The sequence below is a fragment of the Jatropha curcas genome, chromosome 6 (genome assembly GCF_041381405.1).
Source record: "Jatropha curcas cultivar XTBG-Jc1 chromosome 6, XTBG_Jcur_1.0, whole genome shotgun sequence".
In the NCBI taxonomy this organism is placed as follows: domain Eukaryota; kingdom Viridiplantae; phylum Streptophyta; class Magnoliopsida; order Malpighiales; family Euphorbiaceae; genus Jatropha; species Jatropha curcas.
This window is the reverse complement of record NC_143156.1, coordinates 6,937,936-6,957,935: the sequence shown is the minus strand read 5'-3', so window position 1 is coordinate 6,957,935 and position 20,000 is coordinate 6,937,936. Positions and strand designations below refer to the sequence as shown.

At 31.1% G+C, this 20,000-nt stretch overlaps 2 protein-coding genes across 2 annotated transcripts; one reads left to right on the top strand and one right to left on the bottom strand.

The window, feature by feature from the left end:
- Positions 1–355: 355 nt before the first annotated feature.
- Positions 356–4,796, bottom strand: LOC105650771 (mitotic checkpoint protein BUB3.1). The gene is made up of 9 exons (XM_012237720.4): positions 4,492–4,796; positions 4,289–4,419; positions 3,414–3,496; positions 2,363–2,629; positions 2,136–2,211; positions 1,534–1,614; positions 1,013–1,091; positions 827–927; positions 356–712 (listed from the first exon to the last, which is right to left on the bottom strand). Exons 1-9 carry the CDS (start codon positions 4,612–4,614, stop codon positions 625–627), a joined length of 1,029 nt encoding a protein of 342 aa, XP_012093110.1. The 5' UTR covers positions 4,615–4,796; the 3' UTR covers positions 356–624.
- Positions 4,797–10,470: 5,674 nt separating this feature from the next.
- LOC105650772 (RING/U-box superfamily protein) lies at positions 10,471–17,158 on the top strand. Its single transcript, XM_012237721.4, has 9 exons — positions 10,471–10,794; positions 11,372–11,452; positions 12,138–12,258; positions 12,354–12,448; positions 14,252–14,323; positions 15,353–15,598; positions 15,765–15,873; positions 16,381–16,552; positions 16,708–17,158. The coding sequence occupies exons 1-9, from the start codon at positions 10,771–10,773 to the stop codon at positions 16,793–16,795; spliced, it is 1,008 nt and encodes a 335-aa protein (XP_012093111.1). The 5' UTR covers positions 10,471–10,770; the 3' UTR covers positions 16,796–17,158.
- Positions 17,159–20,000: the final 2,842 nt, after the last annotated feature.

The following is a 20,000-nucleotide window of genomic DNA, read 5'->3' as shown; positions in this document are numbered from 1 at the left end:
GTGTTGATTAGGTTAAATGCACAGCTTTTATTGTTTGCCTTTTGTTTGTTTTTTCAAATAAAACCAGAAGAAAAGCTTCAGATCTGATTTATGCCAAAAATAAAATTCATGGGCAAAAATAAATAATTTCGAAATAGATAGTATTTACATGAATTAATAATTGCCATCCATGAGTGTTCATATCACACAAGAATAATGAATGACGAGATTTGTATAGGTTTTTTTTTTTTTTTTTTTTCCGTTGGATTTATAATTTACATCACTAAGAAACGGCTCAGGTTCGTAAGTGATTCAAAAGAATTATTCCTGCTTATGGTTGATTTTCAAACATCTTAATTCATTAATTTGCACAATATGATAAAATTGTCAGCGTATGCTCACAAACATCTACATATATGAAGAAATAGAGGTAAAGTATTTACAGAATTCAACATAGTTATAGAACTTTTGGCATAAACCTACAGTAATTGCTTGGGCTAAAAAGGAAATCAAAAATAAAGAGAAGAATTCTAGCTTAATTCAAAATCAGTTTTAACATCAAGTTCAGACAGCTTCATTTGAGAGAAATGTAGCCTGTGCACAAAATTACTACGTATAAAGAGCATGGAATAGAGGCTTTTGTAATTATGCTGGAGGATTTGGGAACACCTTCGGTTTTGGCTTGACTTCTATTTCATTTACGCTGCGCACAAAGATTGCATCTGGTTCATGGCTGCAAGAAGGGCAGCTGTTAGAAGTGATAAATGAGCCAGAGAGAGAGAGAGAGAGAGAGAAGAAGAAGAAGAAGAAGTAGAAGAGAAAGTTGGGAAACAAGAATTGCACATACACTTTCTCTCCCTCTTCAAACGTGTAGCTTGATGCTACAGCCAACAGACGACCATCTCTGCTAAATGAAAGTGCTGCAATGCTTGATGGGTACTTCGAATACTGGAAAATACGAGCAACAATTTCAAAAATGGTCATAAGCTTATGAGAAATAAGTTAAGATTACCGTATCCTAGCAACCTCTTACCTGATAAAGCCTCTTTTTATTGTTCCCATCCCATACATTAACAAATCCATCACAGCCTCCAGTTGCAAATGTACCATAGCTGCAGGTTAATTTTGGAGCAGAAAATAATGAGAAACGAGCATATAGAGGAAATGAGTTGCTATTATTACTAATTTTAAACATAAGAGATACTGTGTAACCACATCAGTTCAGGCACAAAAAATAAATAAGTCCAATAGAGCTTGCAAGAAATTTGATTTTATGCCCCCTTAACAAATAGAGTTAAGCGCACTTCAAAAACCTTATACTTAATGAATTTTCAAACTACAGGAGAGAGAAGGCTATTTTCAAGAGAAATTTCATATAATTTCTCAACATATGTGCTTATCAGTTCAATTGGGAAAAAGATATGCACATTTACTAGCTTAAGTTTCCAGTCAATATTCCCTTTGCTAGGCTGAGGCACATACAAAAAGAGTCATCTGCATCTCTCAATCAAACAGTTACAGAACTCAATCCATAGAGAATCTTCAGAAACTTACACAGGATGAAACGCAATAGCATTGACAGGATAAACAATGTCCCTTCCAGCTTCTGACTTTCGATGACACTTGAATGCATATCTGCAAAAAACTTAAACTCCATCAAGACATAGTGAAATGAAAGACAAGATATTCTGTCACTGAAATGCACATATGTAATCCAATACTTTTATTGATTGTGCCGTGTTGAGAAAACCATTTATTGACTAAACTCCCTAACACAAAAATCATGTGTTGGCATCAATGTAAGCGCCAATAATGAAAATGATAACAAGAAATCCTAGCATTTGCAAAGAACATAGATTACATAAAACACAATAAGAGCACTCTCTATTACTTGCAAAGTGAGCATATATCCAGAATGCTTGATGCATATAGGAAGATTCATAGAAGAGGAGCAAAAAAATATATCAATATCTTCCACAGAGCTAGAATGTCTTAAAACATCTATTAATTCTTGAATCAACATATCAACAGGTGGCATATTTGGATAATATAGTCCATATTATCAAAAAATCAAAAGACAGATTATAGGAACATCAATCAAGAAGTGCAAGATAAATTCCACATGTACTTCTTTAAGGAGAAGAGAAAAACCATACTTTTTTGCTTGGCTAGCCTCTGAAAGATCAAAAAACTCCATTGCAACCCTTCCTTCAACTGAACTAAGAGCATATCCTGCATATGGTAATCCAAATAGCTTTACAATATATACTTCGAGAATATTTATAATTTATGTACAGAACTATCAGTAAGATATGCTTATTTCAACAAATCCTTAATGACAATAGCAGAGAATACGCTGCCACTTTGATGTTAGTGTCAATACCTGTTCCATTGGGATAACAGCGCACGCATCGAGTTTGATATTTCAGTGAAGATTCTCTTCGTTGCTCAGGTTGAGACATATTTCTCAAATCATAGATATTTACATGTCTTCCTGCAGTTGCTACTACTAAACGATTTCCAACAAGAGATAATGAGTAAACGCGCTCAGGTTGAGGATATGTGCCTACAAGAGTGCGTTCTTGTCCACTTGCTCCTCTGGGATCCCAACATTTCAGTGTTTTGTCCCAGCTACCAGTGATGACTTGCCCTATTAATTTCAGAAGGGAAAATTGGAATGGGTCATAAATCTCTCATATATGAAATAGAAAAGACTGCTCCCTGATATTCTATATGTACATTCTAATAATTTTATAGCAATATCATATGAATATGATGAAAGTATATGAAAATTATGCTTCCAAGAGTCGAGCAACTGACACTTGTTTAAATATAAAAATTAAATAAATAGGATAGAGCCATAATAAGTTTATAAAAATTGAAACATTTCCCATTGCCCAACCTGACAGCAGATACAAGAAAGTGTATCAAATACAAAAAACTGAAAATTAGAGAAAATTTATACAAGCTTGAGCATATACTGATTATTCTCAGGCACTATGAGTTAACAACTGTTGAACTACATTCCTAATTTTGATGCTGTTGTGAAGTGCCACCAGTTGAAAGAGAGAAAATGTGCCATATTTGTTTTTCACATAGATATCTAAAGCCAAAACTAGACTTCGCTCTCGTAGGAAACATGAAGAAGACATCACACAACTTTGGTGTTTTGACAACGGCCAGATATTTAACTAATATATGCTACACTGGTGTGTATATATATAAAGTACATCCATTTTATCCATCATCTTGCTCTAAATTTGAATTACTTTGACTTCATTCTAACCAATTCCATCATAACCTTTCCATGATGGTGATAAAAATTGAGTGGCTTATAATAAACATAAGCTACTAGAGATAATTGTACACCAGAACAAATTATTACAACAATAACAAATATAAAAGGGAAGCAAGTCAATCGTAGTCTAACACACCTGCTGCATAAGAGTACTCAATACAACGGACAGGAGCGTCGTGCCTTCCCAAGATATCCTCTTTTCCATAGTTAAAAACCAGCCTGAAACATCAATTGCAAAATCTTAAGTTTGATACACACTGTCTCCCAAAATGTTCTTGCATTATAAACATGGAAATTCTGGTAAAGTCCATGGTTCTCATCCATACATTAGGAGGCAGCTATAAGACAATGCAAAAACAGATAAAGTAAACCATCCAGCAAAGGTTGCATGCACAAGCAAATGATATGCAACTCTTATGAAGAAAATTGATAGAATTAAATATACCAAGTAGATTTAGTAGATTTTCTGATAGGAAACGAAAAATCACATTGAAATGATATAAAAGTTAAAAGTAGATTACTGTTGGAATCCATCTTGTGTAAGCTCTTTTTATAGTTTATTTCCCAACAATATTTAAACCGATAAGAAAAGGAACTGAAGGGAAAAGAATATTCCGACTGACTGAGATCTAGAAATGAAAAGCATTTAGAAGCTTCAAATAGATAATAAGAAAAAATTTTCCAGCTGTATATAATGGTTACATTAACTAGCTATTTTAGGCTATGCCAGTAATTACTAAATCAGTAAGATGCATCAGGTACTTGGCAGATCCCAAATCTTCCAAATTATTCTTCCCCATTTCAGCTTAAATGCTCATGCATACAGTGATAATTCAACGTTGGCAGATCTTCAAAACCATCTTAATTTATTTGCATAAGTTAGACAGCTTAAAATATTGGTTCAACATACTAGAGGATGAATAAATATATAAAATAAAAACCAACCTGTCGAAAGTTCGATAGCAACCAAACAGAAATATTAGGACAAAAACGATGGGAAAATAAACTGACCGTCGCACAGTATTATCAGCGCTAGCACTGAAGCCAGAGGAGTCGTCGTGGAAGCAGCAATCAAGCACTGGCCCGCCGTGCATAAACTCTCCTCGCAACGCATTAGCACTTGCATCGTACAATCTCACACTCTACGCACCAAATCAAAAATATAAAATGATAATAACGATAAAACTAAGAAATGATTAGAGAGATAATACTACCTTATCCCAGGATGAGACAAGGAGATGATCGCTGTGATTGGAGAAACGTAGGTTCGATATTCCGTCGGACGGTGGACTAGAGAGCTCGCGGCCGGATCCCGGCGGCGGGAGGACAGTTGTCATGTCTGTGATTGATTTGAAAAGAGAAGGAGATTTGCTAGGGTTTTGAGAGAGAGAGAGAGAGGGAAGGAGAATAGAAAAATTTGAATGTGGAACAAGGAGCTAAGGTTTTTGAATGTTTTTGTTTTTGTATGGAGAGGGGGATTTGAATTTAAATTTGAAATGGAAGGGGGCAATGGATCGGAATGGCCATAATTAAAGCTTCCCCTTCCTTGTTTTTGTTTAATTTATTTTATTTATTTAAATTAATTTTTAGAGTTAAAGATTAAAAAAATGTTTTTTCTTTATAATATTTTTAATTCTGTATAGAAACTTTTCTTTTTTTTTTTTTTTTTTCAAATTTACAGAAAAATTTTCACACTATATAATAATAATTGATTTGATTGTTTGCGGTTAAATACATATCTACATATATTTCGTAAAAAAATTTATTTGTCTTTAAAAGTATCTCCATTGATATGGTTTGCACATAATACATAATGCTTAAACAATTGATATGACTAATTGCTCATAATGTGTCTCGTCACGTCATTGATATGAATTTGTATTAAGGTGATATTTGGAGCCGGCTCTTAATATTTAAATTCATCTCTATATTTTTTACAGAAAAAATAATCACATTTTTAATTTTTTTTAATTTATTAAACACTTTAATTAATAAAATACATTTATTAAATATTTAATTTGACTCGTTAAATATATCAATTTGTAAAATTAATTAAATTAAATATTTATTGAGTGATCAAAAAATATAAAAATTATTGTCAAAAATTTATAATAACCACATATCAAATTAATATTTTATATATAAAAATAAAAAATTTTAAAAATTATTTTTGCTAATATAATGAGACGTGAGATTGTTAGAAAATATGAAATTTAAAGTGTTTCAAGATTGATTTTAGAATTTTGAGTGTCATAATATTCCTTTATCAAAATTCAAAAGTTAAATTATGTATTCCGTTACTTATAGCTAATTATACTTGTTTGATTGTCTATTTGTTTTTTAGTTTGTTTTTGTTGATCGCATTTTGTCTTTTGAATGTAAAAAACCAACTCTCGACTTTCTAATTTGATATTTATATATACATTTTAAAATTAGCAACTATTTGATAGTTAGGGTTTTTTTTTTTTTCCCCCTTCGTCAAAGCATTTATTTTGTTAGGAATAGTATCTGAATTTTTATATTTTTTTATTTTAGTATTAGAACTAAAAATCTTATTCGCCGAGTACGCAAAACTTTTTGAAAAAATTAATAAAGTGCTCAATATTAATTCAAAACTAGTCGTCAAGCCGTGATCACATATAGATATTAATATATTATTTGAGTAATTATTTATTGTGTATTACGTATTTTTAAAATTTTTTATGTGCAATGTAATGTTGAAACTAAGAATATAATAATGTTTATAAATATTTTAAATAAAATCTGGAAAAATAATTAAATCCAAATTATTATAATAAGTATATTAATAAATTATTTAATATATATATATATATATATATATTAATTTGAAATGTTTAGAATTGATATAAAGTAAATTAAATATATAATATATAGGCACTTTCATTAAACATATATATTATATTAAACATATATATTATATTACTACATTTTTCTGGCTTTGAATTGTTCAAAATCTTCATAATTTAACTTGTTTTTGGCAAATAAATTAGTAAATCAATATTAATGTTCAAAACTTTAAAAGTGATACAATCAAAATTTGAAATAAAGAAAAAATTAAATTTTAAATTCAATGATATATAATTAATATAATTAGATTTTAAAAGTTATAATTATTATTATTGAATATATAATTTTAACTTTAAATAATAACTTGAGTGATAAAATCATAATATAGAAAAATAAAGAGAGAAATTAAAATAAACACCTATAAAAGAATATAGAACATTAAATAAAAAAAAAAAAAAACACCTATAGAAGTTATTTTCTTTTTATTCTAATTCTTTATTTTGTTAATATAATGTTTCTCTTTTTCAATAGGAGAATAATTAATCTAGACTTTTAATTAATTCTTTCAAATTAATTATATATTAAATTTTGTTAGTTAATATTATAATAAATTTAGAACCTAACAATACTATTCTTCAAAATTCTTTGTAGTATATGTAATAACAAAAGTTAGACACATAACTTGGAAAAATTTTTACAGAAAAATGAAAAATTAAATAATTCTTGTATTCTTCTGCCGGTGAAGTAAACAATGCTATACAGGCAAAATCTAACAATACATGAAAATTATCATATCATAAACATTTGAAGATGGAAAGATAGTCCAGGCTCTTGCAAGAATTCCTTCAGAAGGTCTAGTCTTGTTCATTGGCTATCACATGTTACTGGGATTTGATTTATAACCAATAGTAGCCCAATTTCTTATTAAAAGAAATATTCTTTTGAGAGGAATAACACATCTACTGAATTTTATGAGACTGAGAGAAGGACCATTTACTTCCAGATTTCACAATTTGACATAATCAGACATATGGGTGCAGTTCCTGTTTTAGGAAACCTTCTCTATGAACTTCTGTCTTCAAAGGCTCATGTATTATTGTATCCAGATGGTGTGCGTGAGACCTGTCATCGGAAGGTAACGTTGTTAGTTTTGCCTTTTATCCTGAAAATTAACATTTGAAGAAAGCTCGGCATTCATATTCTGAATTTTGATTCATCATTCTTTGGATTATCGGTCTATTTTATAATGAAATTTGCCTTCTATGATGTGGCTTTTGACCAAGAGTCAACTTTTCGTGCCTCTCTGGTTAAGGAATACATATTGTTCTGGTGATAACAGTCTGAGTTTGTTAGGATGGCAGCTCAGGTTGGAGCTAAGATTGGCATTGTTGGAGAAGATGATTTTTTTGAAGTAAGTCCAAAGTATTTACTTCATATGCTCTTGCCTTCTATCAATTTGTTATATGAGGCACACTGCTCATGTTTTTGGATTTTTGAATTGTAGCCTACAAAAACTGGGAAAAAAAAAAAAAATCACTTGTGGAAAGAAAATTGCTAGCACATCTACATGTGATAGTTCAGATCTGAGCCATGAGCATATCCAAGTGTGATCGTTCAGATGTGGCAAGCAATTCCAATTCGATAAGAAGAAGAACTATTACAAATAAACAAATTTATGAATTACGTTGAAAGGAGGTAGAGGTAAAGAATTATATATAACATCATGTTCAATTAAAATAAGTGTACTTAGATTTTGAAATTTTGGTTGTATTAGGTTACATGATTAGATTAGGTTTTAAAAATTCCACTATCACTATTATACATTAAATATTAAATTGAAAAAATTGGCCAATCAAAATACAAAAAAATAAAAAAAAATTAAATTTAAAAAAAAATAAAAATAGGATACCAAACAAAAGAGAACACTTTTAAACTTTCTCTTTATTTTAGCTTTTTATATATATATATATATATATATATCGAAAAAGATATAGAGAGAGTTCGAGCCATTTCCACCGTAAATATTATCACAAATTTGGTGAATACTTTTTACAGTAAAAAAGTTAAAAAAAAAAAAAGGGCTACCCTTGTTTCGATGATGTGGTCTTTTCTCAATCCACATCCGTTGCTAACAATGTGAAGTTAGAATCAACTTCTCAGTCATAGCTCGAATTTTGACCTTCCAAATCAGATGAAGCGACTAATTGAATTTTTTTAAAAATTCATGCATTTGATTAATAAGGTTTCCAAAACATCAAAATTAAAAAATTTTAAAAATTTAGACTCTTAAGTTCTAATTTCACATGCATTCTACTTAAAACAATATTATAATTTAAAATTATCAATTATTTGTTTTTTAATTGAAAATAAAAAATCTAAATGACCGTTTAGGCATCAAATCAATTTCTTTTATATGAAAATTTTGATTCATTGAATAAGCAGATACACAATAAGAAGTAGCCCTCTTTTGGCTCACTTTGACAGTTTTTATAATCAAAAATACTCGAATTCGACACCTTTCACTTTTCACACGAGTAAGAAGATGAATCAAATTTTTATATTAAATTTTCATAATAAAACACGCTTTTTTCAATGAATTTTTTTTTTTTAAGATATGTTTATGGTTTGAATTGTGTATACAACGAAGAAATTTATCTATAAACGTTAGTAAACTTGATATCAAATTGCCAATTATATCTTATAGAGAATAAGATTGATAAATGCAATTATAACAAAGTTAATGGAATTAAATTGTTCTCTTTTGTTCTCTATATAAATTATATTTTATTGGTTTAATTATTATGCTGTCCCTTGGGGTAATTATTATGATATTGTGCAAATTTACTCTCTGCATTATCCATATGTTATACAAGTTGGCCTAATTATTAGTTTTTTCATTATAAAATATAAAAAATTTCCTAATAATAAAATAAATAAGATGAATAATATTGGCAAGAAAAATAATAAAATAATAAAAAATAGTAAAAATATTCCATTTTTTTAGCTTCACTTATCCTAATTAGTAAGGAAAGTAGTAAGACATCTCCAAGAATCTTTTTATGTTAGACTGCGACTTCCAATGACTCTTAACCTCTTGAAAATCATCTCTTATTTGAATAGTTTCATAAATTACGATCTAAGAAATCTATTATTTTATAAAATATTTTTTATATAGTCAATTAATTAAATTAAGCATCTAGATAAATACTTTTGCCAATCTCTACATTTAACATATCCAATAACTCTGAATATAAAAAACTATATCATAGAATATTATATTAATTGTAATTTGTAAAATTATATCTCTAATTTAGAAAGTAACTCACAATTACACTTTGGAATAGTTGTTTGGATTAAGAGAAAATATGGATTCATTTTTAATGCCTTTAATTTTATAGTTCAGATTTTCAATGAGGGTAAGTTGGTATTTTTAAATAGTAATAAAGTGTTCTATTTTATGCAAGCAATACATGAGCAGTTAGAAAAGTTTTTGCCGAAAATTTGGATTTTAAAATTTTTTAGCAAATATTTAAAATATTTTAGTTTTTAATATTCAATTTTTTTTGAAGATAATATTATGATTTCATATAAAAACTTCAAATCAATACAAATATTACAAGGAGAATGTGACCCCTCTCCTGAAAACCAGACATTGAATAAAAACTATAAAATAATAATTGTTTGCTGATCTAATAAGAAATTCTAATAAAAAATAGGAGGTGAAACTTGAAGAAAACGAATAAATATTTAAAAGTGGTTGATTAGATGAACTCTCCGAATCTTCTATACATGACATAATTATTTATGAATTAATTGCTTATGACGAACACGAGGATTTGAACCACTAAATTAAATGAAGGAACAAATGCAACCTATCCCAATAAACCAAACAAATGCAAACAACAAAATAAAATTTCACATAAAATTGAAAGATTATAAACTCTACACAAGATGGAGATAAAATACAAATAGTATCAGAAACATAAATAACATGAATCTATGATAGAATAGACATAGATCTATAATTTGTTTAACAAAAAATATAAAAATTTGCAACAAAACTAAAAATGTACTAAAAATATAAAAAGGGACTGTCACAAGAGATAAGAATCAACCACTTCCCGTATATACATACTTGATTTTGTGTTTCAATTGAGAGAAGGGAAGAAAATTTTAATAAGGAAAGGGTGAGGAAAATTTTATTGTTGTTTTTAATAGCCGGTTTGTTTAATTATAGTTGTTAATAAAATATGCAATAATAGTCAATACACCAATTAATATTATATTAAACAAATACTTTTTTTTAAGTAAATATTAAACAAATAGTTAAAGTATATTAAAAAATAAAAGTAATATAAATAATAATTGGTGGAATTATTATTTTCTGAAAGAAAAAAGGAAGAGAAAAGAAAAATGGAGTGTCCAAAGGAGCTTTCTATGTACTGAACTTCAACTGAAAATCAATTCGATTAAAACTGAAAACAAAAAAAATTATAAACACTCTCTTTCATTTTCATAATTAAAAAGGTAACTATTATTTAGTTTTGCTTTCAAAATCAGATCTTCGTTCTTCTCTTGCTTTATCTATCTCTGATCGTTTAAACCCTAGAGGAGTTTGTTCGAAATTCTTGCTCTGTAGACTATAATTACCTAAATCTTGAACTCAACGATTTATAGACTCTGAAATGGTGGTCTGCAAATGCCGTAAGGTACCTCTCTCTTTCTCACTTTCTTTTGGTGATTCAATTGGTTTTTAAACCGGAATTAGTTTAAGCTGATTTTTAGATCTGATTTAGTTGATTACCTGATATTCAACGCGAGTTTGAATCTAATTCGGTCAATGATTTTGTGGTTTTTGATTTGGATTGCTTGCAATTCAGTTCAATTCGAGATTGTTGTTAATCGAGACATTGAAATGAAGGAAAAATATGGTTTGTGGAGTGGGTCTTGTTGTTCGGCGCACATTTGGTTGGTGTTTAGCTTTGCTGAGATTGATACTGCGTGACTATTGTCATTTAGATTGAGTTGGGATCTAGTCATCCAACTAAAACAGTGCTGGTACCTGCATTTTGTTTTTTAGTTGGTAATCAGCTTATGGGGATGTTTTATAAGCTGCGGAGTGCAATTTATGATTGAATTATAATTGATTATTGCTTCGGCAAAATGTGTTAATCTATCAGTTCATGTTTGTTGGCTAACTCTAACATGTCTTGATTGACAGTCAGTATACAACAGTGATTGTTAGTTGAATATGAGGATTGATTTACGTGGACTTTGCTGTTTCAGGCTACAAAATTATATTGTTTCGTGCACAAGGTCCCTGTTTGTGGTGAATGTATCTGCTTCACGGAGCATCAGATATGCGTGGTATTTATATCAAACTCTATACTTCTTTAGTTCCACCATATTAGACACTCTGGTTATATTGCCATTTACTTATTTGATGAAAAATATATCACCTTATGTTACTTTTGTAATGATGCATTCACATTTGAAAAACAAAAGGTTAACATTAAGAAGAAGAAGTGGATAGTTTTAGGGCTATTGGCAAGAGAGATATAATAATAGGAAAGTGGGGGCAGATATGAGCTTATCAGGGGAGAAATGGCCTGAAAAGGAAATATATTGGTGGTGTTTTGCAAGTGTATATCTAACCACATGTTAGGCATGGTATTACAAATGTGATTCCAAATCTCAAAATATTTTGTGGAACTTTTGGAACCAAATTTGTTGATTGAAAATTATCCATGGGTGTGGATTTGGCTATGAACAAAGCATAATGAAAACAAAAGATGTATATAGCTGACTCAACTAGTTTGGAATTAAGACTTAGTTGTTGTTTTTGTTGAAAACTATCCATGGGTTCAGTTTACTGAACATCTGCAGAATATTGTGGAACATGCATGTAGAAAATACTGTATATGTGTCCTACGTGTGTTCATGCATGTGTTCTACATGAGTTCATGCATGTGTGTATGCATTTGCTTGTATGTAACCTAGAAAAGTGAGGCTAGTTCATGCTAACTTTGTTTTTATCTTGTTACTATTGTAGGTTCGTACCTACTCTGAGTGGGTAATTGATGGAGAGTATGATTGGCCTCCAAAATGTTGCTCATGCCAAGCTGTTCTTGAAGAGGGGCATGGTTCTCAAACCACTCGATTGGGTTGCCTGCGTATGTTTTATTGCAAATAATGCTGAATGCTGTTAGTTATAAATTTCTTGTGAAATGCACAAGATGACATGCATTTATTTTGGTGTTCATTATAGATGTAATACACACAAATTGTTTGGTTTCCCATATCAAGAGCTTTCCTCCGCATACTGCACCAGCTGGATACGTGTGTCCTTCATGTTCCACATCGGTAAGAGTAGTTGAAAGTGATTTCTAGTATATGTCTACATTGGGCATTTAAATATTTCCCCTATCTTTTTACACTGCTATTTGTAATGATGTTTGGTAGTTCTCTGGGTGCTAAAGTAAACTATTTTCCAAGAAATTTTTGGTTTTAATGATGCTTTGTAGGAAGCTAATGGAACTTTAAAATTTTGGTCAGTGATGTGGTTAATGGGTTCTCAAGGAGTTAGAAATTGGAAATTCAAATAGACAGTCTTGCAAAACAGATTAAACCATGAAAGATTTTTGATAATAATTGAGGTGTAAAAGTAAAATGTGGTGATATGACCTTTAGTAACATTTCACTCGTTACGTGTGTGTGATCTCCTTGCACTTTTGATGCTTAATTGCAACTTCAAATTGGAAGAGAGTTGAGACTGGACTCTTGGATGGGAAGTTGCAACCTGTCATATAGTTTCTCCTGTTTGCTGTTCATCATTCTTCTCTTATTTCCTGTTCTTTTTCCCTGAACATTCCTGTTTCATCGTCCCACTTAAGTGTTACAGTGACAGAAATCTCAAGTTTGTTAATTGCTGCGAGGTGCTTGTTAAGTATTGAGAATTGCCACTTCATGCAAAGATCTTGAAAGGGAAGAAGTATCTACAAGGTCTCTTTTAGGACCCTACTTTAGCGGGAGCGAGTTAATATTTTTTGGTCCTTTAGTTATAATAGTTAGAAACTGAAAATAAGAGGGATTTAGCCATCGCCAAGTTAGAACTATAAATGCATGTTTTTCTTTGAGAAGTTGGAATGCCGAGATTGACAAAGAATTTGAGATGGGTGGACTATGAAAGAGGAGTCATTATTTAGTTGAAGATGCACCTTTGCGCATCAAGCATGGTACATTTTCTCATTGCGGTACTTCTTTACATGTGACTGTGGTTTTGGATTGAAGGACGCTTGGGTTCCGAGATGTGATAATGCAAAAGCTTTCCACACGACTGTGCAAAAGAAGGCTTAGGGACTTTCTCTTGAAAATTTATAATGGATTGAGAATGATGATTCTAGTTCACATATACTCAGTGTCAAACTGTTGGCTTGTGCTGCAAATCGTTTTTCTATTTAAACTATCATAAATAAAGAAAATCAGAAAACATATAGGATTAATTTCTTCCTACATCACCTTCATACCTGTTCAAATTAGTTAATGTCCTCAGCTGGTTTTACAAAGGATCTTTTGGTCAAACATTTTCGTGATATATACTAGAAGGGAAGAATTGAGAGAGTACATATTCTGGAGTTAAGGTTTTTGGCGTTGGGATATTGCAACATTGAGCACTTAGCGTATATTGCTTATTACAAAATGGGGGTGTAAGGCTTTGTCAATTTCAGCTGAAATTAATTATGTGTAGCCTCTTTTCCTTCTTAGTTGAAATTCTCGACAATTGCTTAATAAGGATTCTTCATGTTTTACAATGGCAGTTTTCAGGAGAATAAAAAAGTTGCCATTTTTTCTGTTTGTTTCAAGTCATTTTATTATTGAATTGCATTTTGCTTGTTGTGTTTAATATTGCAAGTCTTTTCTTATTGCGGGTGTCTGTTAATGAGATAATGGCAAACTTTTTCTCAGGTTAGCAGTATCATATTACACAGAACTTCTAATCTATGAAGTTCTAAAATTTAATTTTTGAAAGAAGTTTCCTTTTTCTTTTTCTTTTTTTTTTTTTTGTTTGTGAATAATTTGTTTCATGATTGCATTGGTTAGGAGTTGACTACAATATTGTTTTTGGTACACCTCAGTTTATTTCCATCTGGTGCTTTAACGTTGCAGATGTGGCCTCCCAAAAGTGTGAAAGATTCAGGATCTCGTCTTCATTCAAAGCTAAAGGAAGCTATCATGCAGGTAAGGTGCATTCTCCCTTGTGAAAATCTGAAGTTTCTTTGATAATACTTTGCTTGATTAATGTCTTAATAGTGAACCTATTTTTGGTGCGTTATAGTAAACCTTTCTGTAATGCACCTGCTTTCCTTGAGTTCACTACTTTCACCTTTATATATCTATTGATTGGGTGATTACACAAGCTTTTCTGTCCTCTTTCCTGCTTTATTCTGCTAACTGTGAATTTGCGCCCTTGATGCTCATACAAAGGGGCGGTTAATTGAATCACTTAATCCATCAAAGTTAAGGCCTTTGGTTAGATGGCAATGGCGAACATACACAGTTAATCAAATTCAGCAGGTTTATTTCTTGCTTACGGGTTTTAGACTTTACCCCTACTGTGACACGCATGCACATGCGAGACCAAATTTGCAGAGGTGTAAATGTATACTTGCACACACAAAAGAATTGACCATCATAACAGAAGCACATTTGATTGGTTGTAGGCAATAGTAGAAGAGTTCAGTTTATTAAAACGTGACAAGTGCTTGCATGACTAAAATTTTGGAGATTTTTCCACGTACATCTCAGTGGTGGGTTGACACCAAAAGATTGTACAACTCTGTCTCCCTAATACTCTTCAGGAAAGTAGATTGATAACATCTCCCCATAAAAGGTCCTGCTAGCTGTAACAAGGTGTGGAGTATGATGTTAGGAATTAATTTTTCACCTTGAAGTGTTAGTTTGGTATGATTACTGATATGATACAAGATAGCCTTTTTGTTCTCTAAGTATCCTTGTGCTTAACTTTATTCGAGAAACATGTATATTCGTTTGCGTATTCCACTTCCACCCTTGTATCCTTCAATGGTGGATATTTCATCAGGTGGGAAATGCTATTACTGATATTTGAACCTCGGTGCCTGCTTCTAAATAGCCTCAACTTTACCTCTAGCTAAGCGCTTGTTTCAAGAGAATTGAAATTATTGTCTTCCACTCTTCCTTATCATTTTTCTGATAAAGATTTAAGAAACTTCGATCACTTTTATGCAGACTGGTTTGGAAAAGAACTTGTTTGGAAATCATCCAGTTTCTTTGCCAGCACCACCTCCTGCATTTGCTTCGGATCCACTGGTTGCCATTTCCTCATCACCTTTGCTGACAAAAGATGAAATAATATCTGAAGAATATTCATCTGCAACTGGAACAGGGCCTCCTAAAATTTCAGTGGCAGATATTGTGGAGATTGATAATGCCAGTTCAGCAGGGAATTATTTGAAAAACTCAAGTCCAGCTGGTGTAAGATTTCCCCCCTTTCTCCTCTCTCTCTCCAGTTATTGTACTGTGGTATTTTAGTCAATGTACTCACCTTCATTTGTATATCTAGGTATTTTGCCTTGTTTTATTACTTCCAGTCTTCCATGTCTCATATTGTTTTGTTTTGCAATATTGCTATGCAAGCCAGCCCGGTGCTACAACACGAAAGGGTGGCATTCATGTTGACAGGCAAAATTCTGAAATTTCATACTATGCAGATGATGAAGATGGAAATCGTAAAAAGTACAGTCGAAGAGGTGAGTAGAAACTTTGCTATATATTGGCAAGTTCAAATTACAACGGAGCTTTTTCGCATATTTTGAGACCTATTTTACCAACTTACATGTATATTCTGTTTTTGTTTCCTTTGTCTACTATGGTTGTAAAATATCAAACTGACTTGAGACAATTTCTTGCATACATGTATGTAAATAGACTATCTAAAAACCAATAATTGTGATATGGAAGGCACAGTGGCCATTATAAATGTGCATGTCTTAATGGGAATAGGCTATATAGATGGCATAAAACTGATAGGGTTACAATAATAGTAACCTGACTTCTGGTTATATTTATTCCATATCTTTTATTCTTACTGCATTAATTGTGATGCAAATGAACAAAGCTATTCAACTCTCATTCATATCAGATCTGTTTGATGTATTATTGAGATAAAGTAAGATTGATGCCTGCACTATTAAATTTTTTATGCTGATGGCTTTATTTCTTGTCCAATTTTTGAACTCTCAACTCTTCCATTTCAGGTCCATTCCGCCATAAGTTCCTTAGAGCATTGCTTCCATTCTGGTCAAGTGCATTACCAACTTTACCCGTAAGTGCACCTCTACGTACAGATGATGTCCCAGAAGGCCGTGTGAGGCATCAAAGACCATCAAGAATGGATCCAAGAAAAATACTTCTCTTTATAGCAATCATGTAATCTCTGCACTTCTTTGTTAATCAATACCCCAATGATCTTCTCATGATTATGAATTATTTAAATGCTTGATTTGATTTGTCTTGGCTGTTTCTACTAGTGCAAGTGCATTACGATCACTGCTTTTGCTAATTCAAACATTTATCACGTGCAGGGCCTGTATGGCAACAATGGGTATACTGTATTACAGAATCGCTCAACGAGGTTTTGGGGAAGAACAGCCGGATGACGAGCAGCAGTAATTCTGTTAATGATGGAATCCTCCGACCATCAATTACACCATTATATACCAATGGTGCTTTTGCTTGTGCGGCTGCTTCTCTTGTATTGGTATTCCCATGTGTGCACCAGTTGTTTCTTATGTGAAATGTACAAGAAGGGGGAATGGAAGAGAATTTTATTTCCACTGTCAATGGCAGTAAAAATGTTGCATGCTCTATCTTGACCCATACTCCTTTTAGGCTGTTTCCATTTTTTTGTCCTTTTGGAATGGAATTGGAGAATTAGGTTAAAAGGAAAGATGTTTTTGATTAAAGTTCGCTTTTTTTCTGTAATTATTTGTTCATTCAGTCAATAAATGTTGCAAAAAGAAGCTGAGCAGTTCATCTGGGTTCATTTCAAAGAGGGCCTCATTAGCATTCAAAATATCCACGAGCAGGGAAATCACTTTCGTAGCATAGGGGTGTGGTTCATCAGAAATATTCGTACAAATAGATTTTTATAGTACATTCAACTTAAAAATAAAGATAATAAAAATGGTAAATTATGTAAGTTGAGACCGGTGACGATGGCAGTTGACGGGCGGCTGATGGTAATGGCTATGGATGGTTAATAAATTAAACAAGATTATAATAAATTTATAAAGGTTCGGAAAAAGTTTTTCTTTTTTGAAAATGAAATCATTTTCCTCAAAAATAATTAATTTTTCTTTGGCAAAAAATATTTTTTATTGATTTATTTTTCTGATGCTCTAAATAATGAAAAATTATAAAAAATAGTTTCCTTCAAATTATTTTAAATAAACAAATTTAGATTTTTTTTCATTTTACTTCACGCCAGCACTTGGCATTCAAATAAAAAATTAATTATTTTTCTATTAGTTAAATGGAAAATACACAACGCAGATATACCGGTGAATACGTGTTACACTTTTTCCTATAAACTATGACAACTTTGTGAAGCCAAACTAACCCATGATAATTCATTATAAGATAACTCATCGTTCTGATCCCAAACGTTGAATTGGTCAATTATTTGCTTTTTTTAACATTTTTTTCTCTTTCAGTTGCATGGACCATTTAAAAGGATCCTAATACAATAATGAGTAGTGCTATAGTAACTGATGATTAATAAAATAGAAATGACAGTAAACATTTGAAGCTCCTTTTAATGCTAGTGACATTCCGACCCGATAAAATGATCCTAAAAGGGTGGATAGAGTAAAATTATTGGCTAGCTTTTAGGATGATAGGCTAACTATGGATAGTGAAATATGAGACATACGAATGAATCGGATTGTATATCAAAAAGGGAGAAATTAATCATCAAAGTACTTTTCGGTGAAATGATTTGGAGAGTTGGAAGAACTCCAGATTAATCGTGCTTACTTAAAGGAAATTTCAAAATGGGTTACCTCATAAGAAATTCACCATTTCAACTGAGAGACACAATCATATGGGTCTTGCCAATTTAGTATGGGATGGTTAGGGTCGGGCGTCACATGTTGTACCTAAAATGGATAACTAAAAAATAACATTACACCTCTTGTTATGGTTTGTCTAATTCTTAAATATGTTTGCACGAGGAACCCATGTTCTCAAAGTGTCCAAATTTTTTTTTTTAAAATATCATGATACGTTTTTTAAGGTATTTATCATGTGTCTTGAAGTGTTTGAAAAGTCAATATCACTGCGACTACTTGAGTATATTGAACCTTTTGAGGTGTCTATACTGTATTTAAACTCAAACATTTTTAATAGTAAAATTTTATCTAACTTTTACTGGATACTTAAAAATTTCTTATTTTCTCAAAATATATATTTATCAATTTTGAATTCAAATATCTCACCACCAAACCCTAAAATATTAATGCTAACACCGGCCGTAGCATATTAATTTAGCTTTAGAAAGTTGGAATAATTTATCAATGGCAATTCAATGCTAATATGCATCTTCCAAGTCATTATATATAGTCCTTCTTCCCTAAAGAAGAATAACAACTATTTTGAATCTTTGATATTGAAATTCAGTCAAGATATGGTGGGTATTTCCATTTAAAGAGGAGGAGATTGTTTTCAATTTGCAAATTGCAATATAAATAAGAAGATGATTCCTCACATGGATGGAGAAAAATGCTAAATATATTTCATAACTTCTTAGAGGAATGTAACATCGATCAATATTTTTATGCATATGGAATATTTGGAACATCTTGGGATTACTTTTAAATTTGAGGAGAAGGCAAATATAAAGAATTTGAATTCTTAATTTGCATTATACGAAACACATTCCATCATTTACATATATAGAATAGTATTATAAAGTTTGCATGTTTAACATTATCCAAGAATACTTTGTAATTGTCAATGAGTTGTGGTCTAATTAGTAAACATTCCCTAGCTATCAAGTTTTAAAAGTGCTCTATATCAAGGGTCGAACTTCAAACCTCTAATTAACGGAAAATAGACCTTTGTCATCCAATCTCACCCCTCGATGGTTTTTATACGACACCTTATAGTTTGCACATTTAACATTATGCATTTTTTTGGTTTGTATCAATTGATGGAAGGAAGACTATTCTCCTAGCGTAGGTGATTGAGTCCATTCCACTCGAACTAACTTAAAAGTTTGGTTATCACATATATATTAATATCATAATTAAATGGTAATAGTTAAGTAATTAATGAGTCTAAGGCTCTGTTCAGGAAAATTAATTGTTTAAGTAGTTGTTAATTATTCTAGTAGGTGTTAACTGTAGAGAATAATATCTTATAATCTCGCTTCTTTAAATTCTAATACTTTAAATAATAGAGATTATATTTCGAATGTATCAAAACACTAAACACTATATTAAATGCTATTGTTCAACAATGTAAGTTTTAGTTAGTCATAAGAATGTTAACCCTAAAATTCAAAAAAGGCCTGCTAACCCTAAAAGAAAAAAAAAATCCTACTCCTACTAACATAATTATGCACCTAAAGTCGATCGTAATCTCCATGATCAGACACTAAAATCATGCTAATTGCTTATTATAAGAAGAAATGCTAATTAGTTTAAGGCTTAAAGTACAGAAAGATGCTTTCCATTTTTCCCCAACTTTCTATGAGCTCGCGATACAACAAATTTATTATTCGATTCCTATACATAGAAAAACTACAAAAAACTATATTTATAACATGAATAAACTACGTGTGAACACTGTACGTTCACCATTTGCAATAGAATAT

Coding starts and splice junctions, on each gene's coding strand:
- LOC105650772 (XM_012237721.4), top strand. CDS start 10,771: ATGGTGGTCTGCAAATGCCGTAAG. Junction 10,795..11,371: donor TGGTCTGCAAATGCCGTAAG/GTACCTCTCTCT, acceptor TTGCTGTTTCAG/GCTACAAAATTATATTGTTT. Junction 15,599..15,764: donor AAAACTCAAGTCCAGCTGGT/GTAAGATTTCCC, acceptor TATGCAAGCCAG/CCCGGTGCTACAACACGAAA.
- LOC105650771 (XM_012237720.4), bottom strand. CDS start 4,614: ATGACAACTGTCCTCCCGCCGCCGGGATCCGGCCGCGAGCTCTCTAGT. Junction 3,497..4,288: donor GCTGATAATACTGTGCGACG/GTCAGTTTATTT, acceptor TTGATGTTTCAG/GCTGGTTTTTAACTATGGAA. Junction 2,630..3,413: donor TGAGTACTCTTATGCAGCAG/GTGTGTTAGACT, acceptor TGAAATTAATAG/GGCAAGTCATCACTGGTAGC.